This window comes from Ostrinia furnacalis, unplaced genomic scaffold (genome assembly GCF_004193835.3).
Source record: "Ostrinia furnacalis isolate ACB-3 unplaced genomic scaffold, ASM419383v2 OfSCF7521, whole genome shotgun sequence".
NCBI lineage: Eukaryota > Metazoa > Arthropoda > Insecta > Lepidoptera > Crambidae > Ostrinia > Ostrinia furnacalis.
The window spans coordinates 94,952-117,488 of record NW_021137760.1 but is presented as its reverse complement, the minus strand read 5'-3'; the positions used below and the strand labels follow the sequence as shown (position 1 = coordinate 117,488).

Genomic DNA, 22,537 nt, shown 5'->3' with positions numbered 1-22,537 from the left:
ATACAGTTATAATGTTAAATAACATACACTATCATAGTGAATACATAAAATTTTAGTCAAAGCTCTTACAGTTCATTAAAATGATTACCTGCACCGTATCACTGTTTTCACTTTTGGGAACACTTTCCACATACACAAAGTCGAGGTCAAAAATTTTTCAAATGACGACATTGAAGTCGTTATCACACACGTCACCGTTGGCGATAGTCGGAATGTGGTTTCCGTTAGTCTTTTCATGCAGGCGACAGGATCCCTGCGAGAGTTCGGGTCAAAAAACCGGTTGTCGCGTCTCGCAGGGGAGGCGGAGGCAGGCGCCGCGGCAGAGGTGCGTGGCGGCGTGCAGCAGCGCGGGGCGCGCGCGCGCGGGCGGCGCGGGCAGCACGGGCGACAGCGAGCCCTCGCGCGGGCTGTCCTCCGCGGGCGGCGGGCGCTACACGTGCGTGCACGCGCCCGCCGCCACGGGTCACCCGCCCGCCAGCGCGTCCTCCGGCTCCGGCGACCAGCAGTTGTCCGACAGCCAGCACCCCACCACCACCGTCACGAAACCGATCAGCAGCGCCAGTACTATGTACACCTCGGCGTTTCCTGCGTACACGCACATGTCATAGTCGAGAGAGACATTCTCATACTGAAGGTTCTCCAAGAAAAATGAGCCATATTTTCTGTTTGTTCCAAAGCAGGACCGTGACCAACAAACTTCAGAGACGACCAGTTCAGATTCAGTCGTAAATGTATCAGAAGAGAATTTCAACAGGATTTGGCCGCTCGGGATTTATTGTATTGTGGAAACTAGAAACGGATACTATTGTTCTCACCAAGCTGTTTGCGAATGCCGAGAGGCTGCCGGCTGCGCCAGAGTGAATTGATAAGCGTCGGATCCCCGCGGGTGCGCCAGTCTCGGTAGCCGCGCCCTCTGGAATACTGACTGAATCTGTGTGCAAACGAATTGTTTCAAACTAGGCCTCTCAGGACCAACCGCTATCTTTAAGCTAGCCATAGCCCCAATTTATCTGACTACTTTAAACGCTGCTATCTCTACTGGAGAAAAAAATTACACCATAGCACGTTATAACACAGCAGAATTGCTGAAGGTGCTTTGATCACAAACCTGGCGTGAAGCCAAAATCTTCTATGCCGAAGCTTACTGTCCACATAAATAGGACCTCAATACTGATAGTAGCAAAAAAGCGAAATTGAATTGTTACCATTATCCGCCATTAGGATATTTATTGCGACTCGTGCAGATGCCTAAATAAGTGTTCATGCGAATGCAGTTGTAACTACCGTGACAAATGGAAATATTCTAAAGCAAATTCAATCAAACCGTACAATTATCAATGCTGTTAGGAACGATACAAAATTCGGATTTACAGGTGGTTGTGGCCATTCTAAAGGAACATTATCTTGTGAAATGCGTTGAACAAAACAATTCAATTTCGCACTATTCTTGATTGAGATCTTAATAATTAATAATAATTTTAAAAGTTAAGTTATTATTATATCAAATATTTTATAAGAATATTAGAATAAACACCTAGCGGTCTAAAATTATTTAATTGGAAAATGTTTAATGATTTAAAAATTGAGCTATGAAAAGGGCTTATCAAAACTCCTATATACAAATTTTAGCAAGTAGTAACTGCCTTTGTAAAATAACAATTTGTACCTATTTTTTTTAGGTCACATAACCTGAAAAATCCTATGTACAAACTACTATTTACTGGTGATTGAAACGTGCAAATAATCACAAGTAATGTCTGTTTTCATGCAGCGAAACTATAAAACATTTCAACCATCGGTAATAATCGATGCTTTATGGGAATTTATTTCTGCTTTTGGCTCCTATGATAAAAAAATCTTTAATATTCCTCTAGGCAATAAATTACTTACATTGTCTCGTCGCAGCCATTTCGTTGCGGATAATAAAATATTAAATATAAGCTGGCTTCATGTATATTTAACACGTAAAAGAACATTTAAAAATAGTCAATTAGTAAGTAATGGGACCAAACAGATTGTGGGAACTGAAAAACTGGGGTAGATAACCGCTGTGAGGCGTGCGGAAGCATGTTACGCAACCTCGATTCTATGAGTGATCGGCATTGGAGCAATGGAATTGGAGCTTGATCTGTGTGTTCTAACACCGGCTCCGCTCGGATCTGCTAAACTCGCGTGAAAGGATAATTGCGCGAACAACACTAGCGCTCACGTACATTTGAGTGAAAACATTTCTGTGAAATATAAAACCAAAATTGAAATTGACATTTTATTTACACAACTTATTATTATTTGTTCAATTACTATTGTTAGATAACTCTATATTTCTTTTTCACCGTTACATAAACGTGTTTTGAGCATTACATTAATGTTTTCATACAAGTGTAGGCAAAAAGGGTTGAATTCAAGTGTATTTTGCGCAAATATCCTGTCCCTTTAAGTCTTAACACTGTTAGTCTATTTGACCTGATTTTGATATTGAATTTAAACCAAAATGTGCTTAGCATATTAACAATATTAACAAACTGTTAAGTACCTAACAGTGGCTTGCCTTTGCTGCGTAATATACATATCTGGTAAAATATAAGCAGATACACAGTACTGGAGATCGTGTGCGGTTAAACACACCTGTGCAATATGTGAACTCTCTGCCCATTGTCTTATTAGTTCTCATATGTACAATAGAGGCATTTCCATTTCTTTTTCTGAAAATCTTCAATACCTCTTCGTATGACCCAATTGAAACTTATTTGACTGTTTTTTTCACATAGTTACAGGGAAGAGACTACTTTGTCCACTTAATGATTGATAGTTGCTTTCCAAGAATTTTAATTAGTCACTGTATAAAAAGATGAAAAATGCCTCACTTCCCCCATGTAACGACGTCATAGTCAGGTTCTTATTAATAAAGATCAGATTACACTGTAATTGAATCTGTTCTTGAATGTAGCGGTGATTAATAGGGCAGAGCAATTTCGTAGTGGCTACCTAACGAAGTGGAGACTCGACTATCTAACGCTGCAGTGCTGTGCTTCAGGCATTCCGTAATGAAACTCCGATAACGGCTCTATACCACGTGACACGCAGATTATTTCGTTTGCGATGTGTCGGCTTACGTAACACAATGTGAGTGTGCGCCAGTGAAATTATCTAAGCGAACCTTTGACAACATTGCAAGCCTGGATTACTTCATTTCCACAGTGTAATATCATAATACACAAGCCAACAGTGACAATGTTCAACAAATAACTACGTTAGTGAGTTGTAAATACTGTGGATTAATTAAAAAATTTGATGACTCGGTCCTTTATAAATTTTATATCAGATAATATCGGTTGGAATAAAATAATCGCCGTATTTCGGCAGCATTGAAACTTTTTAAGCCTGCGGCAGTCATCAGTAAAGTTGATTGTACCCATTTGTTATAAAACCTTTCGGTAACTATTGACGCTCGACTCTCGGAGATCATACATAACGTGCAACAAAGGATAAAATTTATTCAAAATTGTGTATCTATTTATTGGTCCCAATAATGTCAAATCAATCGCGTTGCTTTAAAGAAAATGATAGCTTTTATTAATAAGTTTTATTGTAATTTTTATAATGTGTTTTATTGTTATTGTATTTTTAGATTAGTAACTTATCATATAAACTAAGAATAATCTAAATTCATACTCACAGCACTGTAGACGTATTCCATTCTGGTGTAAATAGCAAACTGGGAGCGATCCGATTGTGTTGGATATCCAATGAATCCAACACATATATGTACATGGCGACCCGAGATTGAGGAGCGTTGGCGTAGTAAAGTTACCTAACATTTGTACTTAAATCCAAGAAATCCATATCGACCGTCGATACAGTCTATTTGGCAATACCATAGGATTACTCAGTCTGAATTACGGCCATATTATACCTACTCGTAAATTGATACGGTATAAGTGTATAAGTACTTAGATAATCCAATAGCGATGAATGGAATATTATTATTATTCATTCAAATCAATTTAGTTACTGCTTCTTTCTTATTATTATGATACTTGGCTTCTGCGATATAATGTTGACATCGGAACTATAAAAACGTCCTTCAATCTTCGCATACAATCTCTTAATTCTGAATCGAAGTTTGACCTATAAACTATATAATACAATGACCCTTTATTTTGTGAATGTGTTTACAACTATCTTGCGTAGCCCCAAAAATTTTTATGCGTGTTTTTCTCCGAAAGACCCCGCGAAGTTTTCCAGACATAATTTATGCGTCGTGATTGTGAGTAGTATTTTTGCTTATGATGCATTCAATTGAAATGAAGATGTTGTGAAGGGACAACAGTTAGAATAATTTATTAAGATTGATCAACAAAAACAGTCATTTATATTATACTTTGGCAGAGAGCGAGGTGTGCTGTATAGGAAAAAGGATGTGGGTATAAAATGGGTTTCCTAGACTGTAAATGGATAAAAACAGAATGGGAGATTAGTTACCAAGCATCAAAGTCGTTAAGTGTAAATAAAATGACACAACATATTATTAAAGTTAATTAACAAACCAACGACAATAATAATTTGAAAAGAGTTTGGAAGATAATTTAATAGAATCACGGTTTTTCTTGGTTAACTGTTGTCATTTCTCAACATCTTTGTGCTTCGGAATATGTGGTTTTCGATCGATGTAGGCACAAGTACATAGTGTGAAAAGTGAGGCTAGTTGCCTAAAAAAATTTTTTTAGACCGTAATGTTTAATATCAAAAAATATTGGACATGTATATTTTTATTTGTCAATCTAACAAATAATTACATAGTTATGGTGCGTTGAAGTTGCGCACGACGTCACAACGTGCGGCATTTTTAAGCAAGCGTTGACGTCACGGGCCTCTTCTTATGAACTTTGGGGCGCTTTATCTCTTTAAATTTTCATTAGTTTGAAAAAGTGAAAAATACGTGTAGAGTATTTTTTGATAAGTTAACTGACGGACTAATTAAAACTCTTGCTTTTTGACCCAGGCAACATCCCCATTGTCGTACCTTCGGACGCCGCCGACGCCGGTAGGGGGCGCGGTGGTGTGCGGCACGCCTGGGGGCACCTGTGCGCCGCCCTGCACGCCGCCCTGCACACTGCCTTGCGGCGCGCACACACAACACCCTGTGTATTGCAAACATCATTAAAAATAAACAACTTATGTTGTACTTTAATCAACAACGCACTGGTACCATTTCGTAGAACAGAAGTTGGTTTTTCGTGGAATTATTTCGTTGGATTGTTTAGGTTGATATAACTAAGTTTTATACAATAAAACTCGAGATATTTATTTGTCAAGTCGACCAAATCGTGATGATGCATCATAATAAAAATATATTTATTTTATTTATTTATTTATACTTCAGCACACAAAGTAACAAATGCACTGTGGCGGACTTAATGCCGGATGGCATTCTCTGCCAGTCAACCACGGGTCATGCAGAAAGAGTAAGGCGGTGCAAAAAATTTACATTTTTTGATAATAAACCTACTTACATAAGATTACATAAAATAAATAACATAATACAAATAAATATAATAGACATACACATAAATACATAAACATAATAATAATATAGATGTACACATCACTCATGTCTGAGATAGCGAGAAAATGGAGAAAAAAAGGTCATTCCTTGAAATGTTTGCGCAAAGCCTTTTTGAAAGTAAATTTGGAAGAAGGTTTGCGTAATTTGGCCGGAAGGCCGTTCCAGAGCCGTACAGCGGAGACTAAGAAAGAGTTGGACATGAAGCCAGTGCTATGATGAGGGGTGGCAAGCTGAAGAGACTGACTAGAGCGAAGATTTCTATTGTGAGTGGAGTGGAGGTACTGAAATTTATCTTTTAAATAAGATGGAGAGTCGGGATTGAAAAGAATTGAATGAAGCATACAAAGTGAACGAAGATATCTACGCTGTCTGATGGGAAGCCAACCAAGCTGCGAGCGAAAAGGTGAGATGTGGTCAAACTTGCGGAGACCGAAGATAAATCTGATGCAGTTGTTCAAAAGGCGGTCCAGCTTGTTTAAAAGTTCCTGTGAGATGTCCGTACAGCATACATCACCATAGTCGAGGATAGGCAGGATCAGAGACTGAGCAAGTAAGATCTTAGTGCTGGAAGGGAGGAAATTTTTAAAGCGGTAGAGTGCCCGCATTGAGCCGATCACCTTCCTACTGACTTCCCTGACATGCTGGGACCAACTCAGAGTGAAGAGTATAAACCTGCAATAGAGTTTAACGAAACATCTGCTTAATTTCAGATGAATATTTTGTACCTATCTGAATGTTTACAGAAATGGCCTCATTTATTTTCATTGCGATTAACTTTTCAGCCCGCCCGAAACATTAATCTGGAGGTTTACAAATCTCTTTGAAATACTCGGATCGGGAAATTCACACAGTAATCAGAAATTTCTCAGAAAAGTAGAAGGTGGGTCATAAAACTAACATTACACCGTTACGGAAAGCTATAAAGTCGGTATTCTCGCAGTTATTGCCTTATGTCCTAGTTAATGTACAAAACAATAAGGTCAATTATTGGAAGCCAATATTGAACGCAAAGGCCCCACTGCAGACCAAGCTGTCTAGAACGTTATTTATTATTGAATGATCAAACGAACTTACCAAGTGAAGTTCGATCTAAATTATCCTGTTTTCGCCGAAGAGATTTAAGTTACCATGTAGTACCCCTGTACGACAAGCCAATCCGCACACAATATTCAGCGCAGTAGTAGTAAAAAACAAAAGAGCGGGCAACCCCACCCCTACCACGCTGTGGGCTCGGTGTCCGAGCGGTCTCATTATATTTAGAGAAGAGATGACATTGACGTTTACCTCCAGGGAAGAAGATATAGAAATCTTCGGGTTGGGAGGGACCTTAAATCTCTTCGGCGAAAACAGGATAATTTAGATCGAACTTCACTTGGTAAGTTCGTTTGATCATTCAATGTTGGGTCTAATTCTCGTCACTACACTGCACAACTTAAAATAATTACGTTTTTTGTCGGTAAAAACGTCCTGGTGACGTCACTTAAGCATTTTTCTTATACTGCGTGCGGTCGTTGCGCGTGCGCACAAAGGAATGAGACCGCTCGGACACCGAGCCCACAGCGTGGTAGGGGTGGGGTTGCCCGCTCTTTTGTTTTTTACTACTACTGCGCTGAATATTGTGTGCGGATTGGCTTGTCGTACAGGGGTACTACATGGTAAAATAAATCTCGGAGGCGAAAGCAGGATAATTATGATAATAATAATGGTAAGCACTACGCCGTAGCATCGTAGCACCGTAGCGCCGTAGCACACTCTGCGTCAGCACGTAGTAAGTGCACAGCTTGCTACGACACTGCGTTACAATATTATTACTACGAAAATCGTAGCGTATCAAAGCATAGTTGGTATGAAAGTATGTGTTTATGGTACAATATACGGACTCGAAACATGATACGAGTAATGTCATAAATATGTATAAGCATGACATCAATCGGCAACATGGTTTCTTTATTAATAAAAGAACAAAAAGATCTTATGATAAACAAAAGGCAGGTAAGAGATTTCTTTCGATATTTTTCCAATACCATAGAATTAGCAACACAAAGGAAAGGTGAAAGAACACAGCGGGCGACAGGGGCTTTCAAGGTTCGCCTCTTCCGATAGAGAATGCTTTGACTGGCACCTATTCATTCATTGTTTTCATTCCGAAACATCTACATACGTAGACATACATATTCAACAAACAATGCGCGTCTCTCATACTGACAGAAATACACTGCTCTCGTGTTCCTATTTGCACTCAAACACGAATCCAATAAAATACTAATTTTAGTTATGCAGACCAGCGCAAAGTTAAATAAATAATGCTCAGAATAGAACCACAGCAACACTGTTGAACTGTCTGCTCTTTTTGTATAGCCTAATAAAATGAGTTTATAAACATGAATGTAAATTCGCAAGCTTTTACTTTAAATGCAACATTTTTAGTCAGTTTCTAATAAATAGTTAGGGTCTCCTGTAATAAATAAACAGAGCAGATTGTATCTAAATTGCGGTTGAATTTATATGGGTAACATTAGACAGGTAAATTGATCTACACCACAGCAACCTTTTTGTTTACATTTCAATTACCTTTATAGTCGTCATCCACCTGATATCTTCACTTAAGTAAGGTTAAGAACTTATTTTTATACTTTGAGAGGCGTTTATGATAAATTGATAAGTAAAAAAGCAATTAAAAAAAAGTGAGTAGGTATGCCTATTTAGTTATTTAAAAAAAAAATTTAATGAGTAATGTATTGTCAATCGTACATTATAAACTATAACAAACTTATTTAAGAGACACACAGTTCGCTTTTTCTACAATTTATTTGATACGGAATACACTGACCAAGAACACAAATATTTGTTTCCCAATCAATTCCACAAAAGAAACAAACAATGGTTCATTTGGTAGTGAAAACCTAAACCTTTACGGTTTCCGAATATCCTTTGGAAGTTGTTACCCCTGAAATGGTAAACGAAAAAAAAAACATACATTGGGCCGAACATATAACCTCCTCCTTTTTTGAAGTCGGTAAAAAAATTGCTTTTAATTCTGTATTCAAAAATCTCCGTCACGAACGTGTAAAGTGCATACGACATGTGTGATGAGGGCATAATGTTATCTGAGCCCTCCCTTCCCGAATTAACGGGCCTGCAAAATGTACGGAAACAGGGACTGACATCTGAGACAGCTCTGTCCGGAATTAGATTGAATGTTTCCCCGTTTATTGCATTGTAAAAGTGTTTCCGTTATTTCTGAACGGGTTGTTTGTGCTAGATAGTTGCACTCTGATAGAGTTAAAAGAAATATTCTTGGCAGTTTAGTGTATTATCTAGTCCTATACTAATCAAAAGTTGTTACTATGGGCATAATATTATTAGTTAATTCCAAAAAACATATGAATTATGTGAAAACAGCAGATAGGTATATTCAGCATAAATGTTTTTGTGCAAGAATCGATCCCTCTTGCCACGATCGATGCTAGAGTTTTAAAGCATATTAATTTAAACATTTTTACCTACTAAAGTCAGTGACATTAATAAACGCGGTTTTCCGGATGAAAAGCTATCAGGTAACACGTGGATACCTTAAGGTAATTTAATTTGATAACAATTATCAGTTTATTGACTCGTGTTAGTTGCTAATGAACCGTGAGCTATGATTGATTAATACGGCATTATAAATAAATAGTTACAAACCCGAGCACGTCATGCCATATTAGCAGTAGGCAGGCTCGTTAAGACCGTTTATGCGTTTCTAACTAGACTATTAGGTTTTACGTAGGTATACATAGGCAATGAAAACGAGCAGAGCAACTGTGCAGGCATATCCGCAGAGCCTAATCACTGTGCGAATCAACGCTATCATGCGTCGCTTTGAGCCTGATGATACCACAGACAACGTGTATTTAAAGCGTATCAATGTTTCGGAATGTGAACAACGTAGTTATACAAGTAAGGTGCTGGTGTGTGGTTCTGGCAGAGTAGGTAGAACAGAATCACCTCCAAATAATGTGCCCTTCGATGGCCTTTCCATCGAAGGGCACGTACAGGGAAGGAGATGTGTTTGAATGGTCTAAGGAAGAAATTTGCCAACATTCGGCTTCCCCACCCGTCTGGCCAGAGTAGGGAGTGTAGGCCATACCTACATTTTTTCTGACAAATTAAAGAGGATCACCTTCTAGGGGAGACTAATGACCTGATGATGATGATGAAGATGATGATGAGGATGATGATAAGAACTTTTAGCATACTACTGGTTACAGCCTACACTAAAAAAGTGGAAGTGGATTACCGGCGAGTGCTGCGAGAGCTGCCAACGAAAGGAGGGCGGAGCGGCTGCGAGCCATGTCAGCAGGGCATGTCGCGCGGCGCGCGCCGCGTCATCGGCGCCACATGCCGCGACACGCCACTCTCGTCGTACCGCCTACCGCGACCTGCGAATACACAGAGTATTATAGGATTACGGTGACATGCAGGTAGATGTGGATTAACCTGACACGACACGCTGACAGTAGTGAAAATTAAAAATTATTACATGATTCCATTGGGTTCCATACAATGTGTTTCTACAGGATGACTTTGAAATCGTTGGCATCCTTTTAAAATAAGATTCTACTCTTAGATGATACATGATACATAGTAAGTACAATAGTACATTCCCCAAATATAAGACAAATCTAATGAGTTTAAAACAATATTTAAAATCTTGTACAGACCACAGCACAGCACATCTTATTCCGATTTATTAAGTGTTATTTTGCAACAAAATGTGTTCGGCTGATGTGCTGTTGACTGTACAATACTTTTAAACTCTTTAGAACAGCACACTAATACAAATACGTAGTAAAAATAATGACAAAGAATCTCATTGGATTTGTCTTATATTTGAAGAATGCACTATGTATCATGAGTAGAGTCTTATACAGTGTGAGTCACGTTAAAGTGTACATATGAAAATAGATGAAACTAGACCTATTTTTATTGACAAAAAAGAGGTCAAAAAATTTTTGAGATTTTTTTTTAATTTTTTATAGATTTTTTTTTCTTCAAATTACTTATTGTAAAGAAAACGTAATAACTTTTAAACTAAGCGGTATATACTGATAAAATAAAAACAGTAATAATGCTAAATAACAGGCGATACTAAAAAAATACATAAAATACACAAAAATGCCAACAAATAATAAAAAATGATACTTTTTGAAAAAAATCTGCTTAAAAATTCGTGTTTTTTTGGTTATTTTATAAATTTCTCCAAAATATGCCCCTATAACCGGTGGTTTTTATTACTTTGTATTATTTTCTATCGTATTATCTTTGTAAAACCAAAAATCGCATGTCTCTATCCCTATCACAACATTTGCTATGATCGTTTGAACTAAGGCCTGCCACAACATTATTCTCCGCTACGGGTAGAGACAATTTTAATTTTTACTAAAATGCTTATTTTACTTCGAAATCTTTTGTTTTTATTTGAAATCTAACTTGTCTTTATCAAAATTACAAATCTAGAGCCATTTTCAGTTTTATTGTTAACGAAGCGTTGAATGGCGCGCCCGGAGAGGCTTAGTTCAAACGATCATTGCAAACGTTGTGATAGGGATAGAGACATGCGATTTTTCGTTTTACGAAGGTAATACGATAGAGAATAATACAAAGTAATAAAAACTACCGGTTATAGGGGCATATTTTGGAGATATTTATTAAATAACCAAAAAAACACGAATTTTTAAGCGGATTTTTTTCAAAAAGTATTTTTTTTATTATTTGTTGGCCTTTTTTGTGTATTTTATGTATTTTTTTAGTATTGCCTGTTATTTAGCATTATTATTGTTTTTATTTTATCAAGATATACCGCTTAGTTTAAAAGTTATTACGTTTTCTTTACAATAAGTAATTGGAAGAAAAAAAATCTATAAAAAATTAAAAAAAAAATCTCAAAAAATTTTTGACCTCTTTTTTGTCGATAAAAATAGGTCTAGTTTCATCTATTTTCATATGTACACTTTAACGTGACTCACACTGTATTAATAGGATACCAACGATTTCAAAGTATAAACAGAATACATATCTAGAGTAATTTATTATAACGGGATCGACTTATTTTTAAGAAAATGACTAACTTGTTATCCATTATCACTCAACTATACTGAAGTACCATAAATCTTGCTGACATCGAATCAATGTTAAGCTTGACCGCCATTAAAACAGTGAAGGTTGGGTAATCCCAAAGGAGAGCTAAACTGTCTGACCCGCAAAGAAATTATTTACAAGAAAATAAAACGACTCCGATATATTGAAATCAACTTGTCTCTTGTGAAAAGCTGATGATGGGTCACAAGTAAAATATTTAAGGAACCGTTAAATTCTGAGAGCTGTTAATTGCGAATTGTAAGGAAATCACACAAAAGTATCTTTGTCTCAGAGATCTACTTCCATAGACGGTTCGACCAATTTTAAGAGTCCTCTTCAACTGATTATTTTCCAATATTGTTATTAATAAGAAGCGTGCGTGTGAAGCGTAATTCGGTACATAAGGCTGATCTCAATAGTTTTACCTAATAACATAAGTTGGCATACTCGCTATACTGGATAAGTACTAGTACGTAACCGCAATCTGCGACCATTTGTCGAGCGCAAACAAAACAAGAGCGATTTGATGTGACACTCAGAAAAACAACCGCGCGGAACAACGGGACAGCCTTTGTGGTCGTGGCCAAGCGCGTATTTGAAGTTCATAGACAGAAAAGCAAATATATTTTTCCGGGAAAGGACGAAAACATTTGTTTTAAATAAGATTTTATGTAAAACTGTTTGCCCATAATTATTCTCACCAAATTACGTTTCATGTTCCTGGGACAAGTAAACAAGATCAATTTTTCATTATTTGATACTCTTTCTTAGAAATCTTTTAACTTTAATTATTTATTTATTTATTTATATAATTCACTGTGGAATTACAGTTTTACCCAATTAATTTAATTATGACTAGATTTTGATCGTAAAATTGTTTAAACTGCCTTTAATAAAAAGCTACTGTCTTCGTAGAACTCGGCTTATAATCTGTGCCAAAATCAATAACGGTAGACCACTTCAACTGTGACAAGAACCCGATGTGTACGGCAGTATCTTAATGCACAGAGTGCAAGCTGTTCTCGTTTTATTACCGAGTCAAAAACCTCATGGTGGTGAATCGATATGGCTCGTCAGCCTATAAACGTCGCAGTGCAGGACTCCCAATTTACATAGAATGTATGGACCATTAATCCTGACTCGTGCGGTCTGCGGGTGCTCGAACGAGCTAACCCAATAATATTTGGATTTGTTCTGCGCGCCAAACATTCCACTGTCGTATTAGGCGCCGCAATCGGGAGCCTTTTTCAAGAAAGCTCGATGCCGATAAGCTCGTATTTTCCCTCGAACATGTTTCTAAGTAAAGTTACATGAACAGAACATAATTTGAGGAAAATCTTTTTTATTCTGCCAAATGTTTTAGTAGGCGCTTGTATAAAATATATAGAAGCTTGTATATAAAAATCATAATTTAATAGGTAAAATTAAGGTTTCTTATCTACTGTTTCGTATCTAAAAGACAGAATAATAGAATAGAGCTACGAATGATTCAAAAATTCTTTTACTGATGAAAAGCAGCGCTATTCCAGAGTGCCATAAGCAACTTTTTATTCCTGAAATATTTATAGTGCCCGAGGGATGCGTGATAGATAGTATTTTTGAGACGAACACGGCAGCGACAGTATGTGCAAAGATAGTTTCGGTTGTGAGTAACAGCTCTTGAAACTACGAGAACTTGTTATACAACGTATTACATAACGTAGCTTAAGAACTGTTATTAGTTTATTAGTTATTAACAATTTCTATTTCATAATTGAAGGAGTGATACAACCTAAATTAATTTAAATGAATGAGACAACATTATGAAAAAAATATTAGCAAGCTTTAGGAATTACAATTATGGTCTGAACAATTTATTAGCAGATTACAGTCCTATAGTATAGCTACTCTTTGGTACCCTATTCTTAGGGGTTTTCCTAAGGGGTCTTCCTCATAATTTTACGTTACAAATCAGAATCCAGATTTAAAGCACTTTCATACACTTTTTCGTTAGCATACCTACCTATTTCACATATCTGTATGACTTCTATACCTGCACATACGTAGCCTCTTTATTTGCTTTTTAATTGAAACCGCAGCCTTATTTTAGTTCATTTTGTGTTTTGTAAATCACCAAACAGAGTTCTCTTTAGCGGTTGTCCCACACTAAATAATACGTTAAAACTATCGCCCTATTAAATGTCACCCCAAAGACATGTAAAATAAAAGGCTTGACGGAACTATAAAGGCCTCTAGTGGCATCCCTATAAACATAAAAAATGATCGTGCTTTTCACTTAGGAAAGTGTTTTTTGTGAGGGACTATCTTGTTTATGCCTTGGATTAAAAGCTCTCCTATTTTATTAGTTCTGCAAGAGAATAATAATAGTTCTATTAATAAATCAGTAAAGATAATAATATTAGGGTAAGAAATGTTTTATAGATTGGCAAAGACATAAACCCTAATCACTAGGGTCGCATCCAATCACTATTGGATTAAGTAAGCAGGCATCCTACTATTCTTACGAAGATGAACAAGAGAATATTGGGTCCACAACGAACGGATAAGATCTTATGGTGATATTTATTGCTGACAAAAGTATTCGGAGTTGGAGAGAGTGGTACAATATGAGTATTATGCTGGATCTTTTGCTTTTTTCTTGTGAAACATATATTTTATCTAGCGTACTGGAAACACTATACGAGAAAATTCCATTAAACGAACGAATACCAGGCATCATTTTCACAAAGCGCCAAAACTGACTGGATCTCTCATTTTCCCTTTGAGTCTATGCAATTCATTATGCACCTCAGTGGTCCCCAAGTCGCTACTCTTTTCAAAATTAGCAAATATGACTGTAACGCGATGCTCGTATATCCACTATCCAAATGAGACTGCATTAAACATTCATAGAATTAATTTAGTATTTCGAGTGGATGCTGCTGTACAATGTAAAACTTTCATAATAATTTAAAAGTAGCTATAATAAAAATGGTTAAGCTCTTCGTCTTTCATTTACAAATGTCGTTCAACAAGTAGGGGTGCAAGCAAGTCTCGGTGGCGTTTGAAATGTACATAAAAATTTAAATTTATTCAAGAAAAATTTTATTTTTCCTAGAAAATTAAGGGGAAAACTTTTAATGAAATTAAGCAGCCTATTATTTGCTTTTATTTGGTAATTTTGTTAATGTAGGATATTGAAAAAATAATTACCTCATAGTGGTCGAAGAATGCAATGTCCAATTCAGTCTCAACATTTTATTTTAAAAAATCTTCGTTAAGTAATAAAAAATTATGACCAGCAAACAAAATCCTATCTGGGTGCACCGACGTCGCGAATCGTTCAAAAAATAAAGGTGGCCCAACAGGTGGTTCATATTTAATGGTTATTGCAAGACTACAATGGCTACAATTAATTTGTCTGTGTCTGCCGAGACGCGTCGTCGCTGAAATATCGAGGGGGGCGGGACTCGCGCGACCCGACACGGGTCATGATTGCCAAAACACCAGGACGGCTGATATCCCGAATATTCCCGTTAAAGGAGATTTAATTGCTCCACAAACATGGGCCCTGATGAAGTGATGGAAATGACGTTTGCTCGCTGCTTTGAGTGTTATAGTGAGCTTATTATTAATAATTTGATATTGGGTGGGAGAAGGAAAATAATGCAACCTTTTTTTGCACAAAAAAAGCTTAACAATTTAGTAAGTTTTAGAACTCATAGTTACGAAAATGTACTCGTCATCGACTTTGTGATATCAGGAGTAAAATATTAGATGTATTTCATTTTAACCATTTTAACGTTCACCAAACTTTATTAATTTCCGACTGCATTCAACATAATAATATGTTAGTAATTTTCAATTTACTTAATATCTGTATTGACGTATGTATGATTAAGTGATTAGTTGGGATTGTGGTAACATTAAAGGGTTGAATTCCATTCAGATAATTACATGTAAGTGAAACCGCAAATGCCACACTGAATATGATATGAATTTATCATATTGCTAATAATTATTATAATGCATGGCTTTTGGTAGAGATTATTATAATTGGGTCGTCATTATCATTATTCGTTCTATATAGGTAGTTTATTTAGCAATTAACAGGACTAGTGCAAAACATCCCTTTAATGGATATGTAAGGCAGCCACTGTAACTGGAAATAAACCTAAACGTTAATGAAAATATTCGCAAAATGTACCTTGAAACTTTTCACTCTGAATACCTTACGCGTCAACCGCTCAGTTAAGTAATGCGAAAGATTCCATTGCATTGTTCTCGCAGAAAAGAAATATAAAAATACAGGGTGCCGTGAAATTTGTGACATTATGATGAATGGGCGCACGATGGGCCCGCGACGCTACAATAGATGTCACGCACTTGCGACCTCATAACCATCGACTCCAATTTATGGACGACATTTTCTCGCCTCTCCAAGGAGTACAAAATATAGTTGCTCACCATCATTAATCATAGTTATGTTACGATTGTAGTATACTAACTTAATATTCAAAGGGTCGGAATGACGCAACTGTTACAAAGCGGACTGTCTTCGTTCCTTTGGTAGGAATGACTCGTGTGTGTTATTCACTTACGCATACAGTTACAGTTTATTTTGTTTGGCGATACCGCGTTTATTAATTTATTGGATAAGACGAAGAGTAGGTAGTTAGAAAAACAGACCCATATATGCCCAGAGGTACGAAAGCGACATAATGGCTACATGTTCTCTTGCGATGCCTATAAAAAATGTAAATATGCCAAATTACATAAAAATCTGAGACCTAAATAGTTCTGGGCATTATATGGGTTAAAAAGCATCTTGAATCTGGATAGAACAGCTTTATCTGGTAAGTCTTCAGGGTTTACTAATGGCTACCTATTATTTTAAAGAAGATATCCTTTACACGAAAAATGATGGTATTGGATCGTTGAAGGCCAATAGAGGTCGCCTTAAGCTGTTGTCAGTTTTTTTTATAACCTTTCGAAAACGCCACCTAGCACCTGCACTATCTGACTCAACTGTATCTGGGAACAAAACGGGAACGTAATTCCTTACGTTACTGTTACAGTGTACTACAATTAGAACCTTATTGCTCTATTACTTAGGCCTGATTAAGGTATCTCATTGCTTTGTTTGGCTATCGGTACCATTAGTATAAATCGTCGTTAAGTGTCACTGATTTGCTTTGCTCTATCCCTATGGGACATGCTCCATGTCTGGTGTGCAGACAATCGTGTAGTAAATGTAACATTTGCTAGCTAGACCATGCAAAATACAATTGGAGTTGCAGTTTTGAATCGATTTCATACAATGGCCGCAACTGACATGACGGAATCACAAACCAAACACGTCTTTATGGCATCAAAATAAAAAAAATCTTCAGATATACATATCATACATGACCGATCAATAAATGATCCTTCTCTTATAAAAACGATTGGTTAAAGTGAACAGCAGATTTATTGCACCAAACACATAAAGTTAAAAGTATAAAAGTTTATTCATTCAACTTATTTCTTGCGCTCTATCCATGCACTAACCAAAAGTTTTGACATGATCAGATAAAACAGTGTTAATTAAAACTGAATAAACCTGAATGCACCACATATAAAGAATAAGGTTTTTTTTTTCTCGAAATAGATAAAATTGAATTACTTTGTATGGTGGATATGGTTTACTTCAATTTTCTTCAGGTAACATTTGTATAGATTAGAAATAAAATGTACCTATCAATGATTATGTTACTAATCCAATAAAAGTACAACAATAAAATTCAGGTAAAGCTATAATACCATACCAATTGGTGGAAGGAAAGGTAAAGTTATGGGGTCGTTTCTTGGGTATGGGCGATAGAAGCAAACATAAGTGCGGGCGGTACGAGCATCCATTGCGCTGCGCCTCTGCAACATTCATTACTATTCATGAACTTTCAAATTGTCTGAACTCCTTCAATGTGATAACGTATGAATTGAAATTTGAAATCTAGGAAGACTTAAGTTATATATTTATTACTAGTTACAGAACTGAGATGGAAACTAATTTTAACATTCTTATGAAAACTTAGAGTCGGTAGGTAGGTATAGCATGTAAAAATATTATGTGGGTTCGTTGAAAAACGAAAGTAACTGGTGTGTCACCGACTCAATAAGTGAAGTGAAGGAGAAGGAGGACTTGTAAGACTTGTACTTCACGCTGTAAGTACCAACAGGCGATGGAGAAGAAACGTTCTTCAATAAGTGGCAACCTTCTCAATGAACAATCGACCCGACTGGGGTTATGAAGTGCCATTATTGTAAGGTAAATATTATTTTTATTAACAGAACTTTCCTCGGATCGTTCCCTCTAAGGATAAGTGACTATGGCAATTTTTATCCTATTTTTTGTATTACTTATATGGTGTTTCAGCCGTTTCACTAACCTAACATTATAACATTTGCTGGATGCCTCAAAATTAGATTTTCTAGACGGGTAACATTGTTCTCATAATCATTATTTTAATTGGGTTAAATTCTCTATCATAATATTTAGACGACGAATAGCGTATAAATTATTAATCTGGGTGTTAAATGGGTCCTATAGCAGTATTTGGCAAGGATACACGTTTCCAAGCAAACGGACTATCACTGTGGAAGTTTTTCGATCGAAAAACCATAAATTCCATGACGTACGCGCTCGGCAAGGTGGAGTTTAGTTGTGAATAGTTTCCGCTCTCTATTTGTTTCAACTGGGCGCAAATAAAACGTGCCTCAAGTGGCATGACATGATTTGATTGATAGGATGATTTTTCCTTTTTTTCGTCACACCGACTGAGATTATATGTTTATTTTTTTACCACAATTTATTTAAAATGATTTCAAATTGCCTTCGAGTACGGTACGTTTAATAAACCAATTTATCATTGCATTGCTAATTGAGACATCAACCACCTGTCAAAGCCACTGATATGGAAGGTATCTAGCCTACCTATGTGGGTAATTACTCTATTCATATAAAGTGTGTATTAATTAACCGTGATTTCACAGATGGATTCGACGTACTTATTACTCTAGTTAATCATTCAACACAATTCGATAATTCAGTGAGAATACCTAAATGGTATAGTATGTTCATTTGAATTAAATGTAAGTTATTAAGCTTTCTCTGAACTTAATTTCAGACTTTACCGGCATTGTAATATAAAACAAATACTTTTCTATACCGTACACAATATGGGTTAAACAAATACAGTTGAAGAAGCAGTGCAAAAGTAATAAATCAATACTGCCTATCGAAGTGACTGGACTATTTCATTGAACCCAGTTTTATGTTTTCAAACATTTGCGTCGGGTTCTTTTTGGTTTGGCGTAGGCGCCGGCTGCGCCGAGTATAAACCAATAAGTGCAGTCGCAGTGCCTTGGCAGCGCGTGAAAGAAAATATCGCCTTTAAACCTTTTGCCACCCGCTAAAAGCTAATGTGTGAAATGCCGGCAAGAAGGTTTGTTTCACTTTGTGAATATGGAAAGTTCAGCAGAGAAATAATAACACGCAAATCTCCTATAGTAATTTTTAACTCAGAGAGAGACGGAAAAATGTAGAGTGAATGTTTGTGTTTACTTTACTTTTTAGGTTCACATGATAAAGTCCGGCTCTGATGTTTTAGTAGGTCTACTCCTCATGCGACTCTGATCTAAAATTGAAAGTGATCACTAAGGTCTAATTGAATAAATACAAATCAGAAATCAGTGGCCTTTCAGCTACAGATTTCAATGAGCCATTCCCCAGTGGATTCCTGTTTCTGCGGGAATTTATATGTCAACCTGTTTTCCTGCACCACGCGAGAGTTCCCCCAATTACACGGAGTTCCGGCCACTTAACCTGTCTCGTTGTTCAATGTACCAGTACGATGTATCAGGATAGCCCACAACTGACACGAGGAATTAAGGAAATAAGCTTGACATGATATATTGCAGTTTAGAAGCTTTCTACTCACTTTATTATGTTACTAACTCTTGTCTGCGGCTTTGCATTCATGAATATGACTGTGTTACAAAAGACTTGTTCACTATCCTATGTTTTTCCGAGTCTTAAAGTTTACCAGATTACATTAAAATCCTTTTAATATTTTTTGCATGAAAGAATAACAAACATCTATCTTTACAAACTTTCACATTTCCTGTAGTAGGTTTTTATGTGCGTTAGTTATTAGGAACATATACAAACATTTTTAACTTAAGTTCTACTAGTCCTAATTTCCTTGTTAGAGCATTAAATTTATGGCAGAACACTAGACGAACAAGATAACATAAAGTAAAGTCATTTCAGAGCCAAAAATCGAGATGAAAAATCTTTAAGAGTTTCTGCCCAGAAATATAAAATGCAGTAAGTTGACTAGCCAAATGTTATATTTGGAAAAGACATTTCGAAATTGCACGGAGTTTATGTACTGTGTGGTGTGCGAGTACTTAAAATGCATTTGAAAATTCACTCAACTAGGTAAATGTTTTATGTCTATACATACAAGTAGAAATAAAATTGGAATGACAGTTTTTGATGTCTAAATAACAGCTTTTAAGAAAATGCTTTTATCTTAACTAACTTTTCTGTCTACTTGTTCCTGCTAATTTTTAAACGGTTGCACTGAGTTTGAGAACACTTTATCTGGTAGATACTTAGCTAATTTAATAAAAAAAAATTAATTTTAGAAAAATGATAATTGAGAGATTCGACGCAAAAAATAAAACCCATTAAAAAGTTAACGATTTCTGCGAAAGACAGAAATCCACGCGGGCGCAGCTGTAGGCAGAAGCTAGTGAAGCAAAAGTTATTATAGATAAAAAGCTACATTATAATTATATTGAACGGGAAGGTTGGATATTTCGAAGTAGACTCACATCTATTAACAAAAAAAGAATCAATCTCAGTTAATTTACCCCAGAAAATAGGTTACTTAATTATGACTTGAGGAAAAACACGAAAGAGAATTAAGCGAAGTAACGATTTTTAGTTAAATCGTCAGCTTACTACCAAAACATTTCGTTGTACGCGTATCTAATATTACTGTGAAAGAAATTAAAACATAAAATATAATCAATTCAGCAACAGCTTGCGAATAGCATGATACTAAACTTTATCGCTTTTATTATCATATTTGCTGAATGTATTATGTTTTATGTACCCTGATAAATGATAATAGCAATACTTTCTTGTGTAATTTCAGATACAGGCCATTTTACTCGTAAGAGGATAATTTACAGTAAGTGTTTGAACCAACATTTGTATAGGCTGTCGTGTTCCTCATCCTCCGCCGCCGCGAGGATCGAGCGCCTAATTTCGTAGCAACACATACTCAAATACGCTTTATTTTAAACAATACGTGTTTCGCTACGAGCTACGAGCTGGAACACAAATCGTAGCAGCTATTGCTCTCAAATTGTTCATCCCTCTCAACCTAATTAATAATGTACTCATATTTTCTTTCCCTTGACGTATGGTAATTTCGACCCTTTTCTAAGCAATTAACAGGAAAAGCATTTCACGAATATTACAAATTCTTATTTTTAAGTGTTTTAAAATTTATTACACATCCCGTACGCACTTACAGTTTCCAACGACCGGTGACAGTTCAAAATCCAAATCCGCCGGTCAGCATTTCGGGGTCCGCTCGCACTGCGATCAACTGGTGATCCTCATCTCGAAAACAAACGAGCACCTCACAGGGATTTATGAAACAACCGGTTTATGAAAGTTGGATGTTGCCGGCCGTGTATGGCGTCGGGTGGAGCGCGCAGGCGGCGAGCGGCGGGCGTCGGCGCCACCTGTCGCTGACGGAGCGCGGCGGCGGCGCGCGGCGGCGGCGGCGGAGCGGGAGCGACTGGCCCGGGCGGGCGGCACGTGGCGGCCGCCGCCCAGGTGCATCCCACCCGCGCGCCGCGCAGCCCCCGCCCAGCCGAGCCTGCACCCCCGTGCATTCTGTCTGCACACGATCCTCCTATTAATAAAGCTAATTAAAACATTTCGAGTAAAGATCGCGATTGTCTGGAGTATGGAAATTGGATTATAAGAAAACTTTGCGTGCGATATTAGAAACAACCGCACGAGAATGGAGCTATTCTCAACATTTAACGTAGGTTTTTATCTTAATGAGGCGAAAAAGAGATTAATTAAATAATATTAGGGTTTCTGAGGAACACCGTATTTCCTTCGTGTTACGAATAACTTTTTTGCTGATCATACTAATGATTCGGTAAGTTTTTTTCTCTAATGAATACATGAAGGCCCACCAAGCTAAGCACTTTGGCATCTTATGTACCTAGTTGTAATAGATGAGATGATAAAAAAGAGAATAGTTGATGTGCACTCGACTGTACTATTACAACAACTTAACGATGTTCATTGTAACTCTCACAAACAAGTGTAATAAACTTGGATTTGTCTGATTAATACGACTTGGGTGAAACATATAATTCAAATCATTAAGACTTGATACCTTAAAAGCTTTTGCAAGAGCAGTGAAAGTCTTCAGTATAACGTAAGACTACCATAAACTTTGCAGGTAATAAACTTGATAATATGACTCTACTTTCTACTCATCTTTATAAATATACTTTTGGAACACATAATACATTTGAAATTTCAATTTAAGCTCAGCGAAATATTTAATGACACTTGAAATTAACTATTGATATTAGTATCATTAAGCTTTTGTGCTCTTTAGTATATTATTCTCTCTTTTATGTATTCATCCAATGGACATGGCGCACAATTTTTGTTGAAGATGCCAAAAAAAACTACAAAAAATTAGAATGAATACTGTATTTTTACTTTTTTGATATCTTTAAAAATGACTGAAATATTCAAGCTCAAAGTGCGCTCTTCCGCTAGGA

The 22,537-nt window shown here is 36.7% G+C and overlaps 1 protein-coding gene across 1 annotated transcript; it reads right to left on the bottom strand.

Moving 5' to 3' along the window:
- Window positions 1-463: 463 nt before the first annotated feature.
- Window positions 464-21,491, bottom strand: LOC114364957 (uncharacterized). Its single transcript, XM_028321315.1, has 5 exons — window positions 21,254-21,491; window positions 9,846-9,987; window positions 5,024-5,141; window positions 816-931; window positions 464-585 (listed from the first exon to the last, which is right to left on the bottom strand). The coding sequence occupies exons 2-5, from the start codon at window positions 9,898-9,900 to the stop codon at window positions 464-466; spliced, it is 411 nt and encodes a 136-aa protein (XP_028177116.1). The 5' UTR covers window positions 9,901-9,987; window positions 21,254-21,491.
- Between the last annotated feature and the right edge of the window lie 1,046 nt (window positions 21,492-22,537).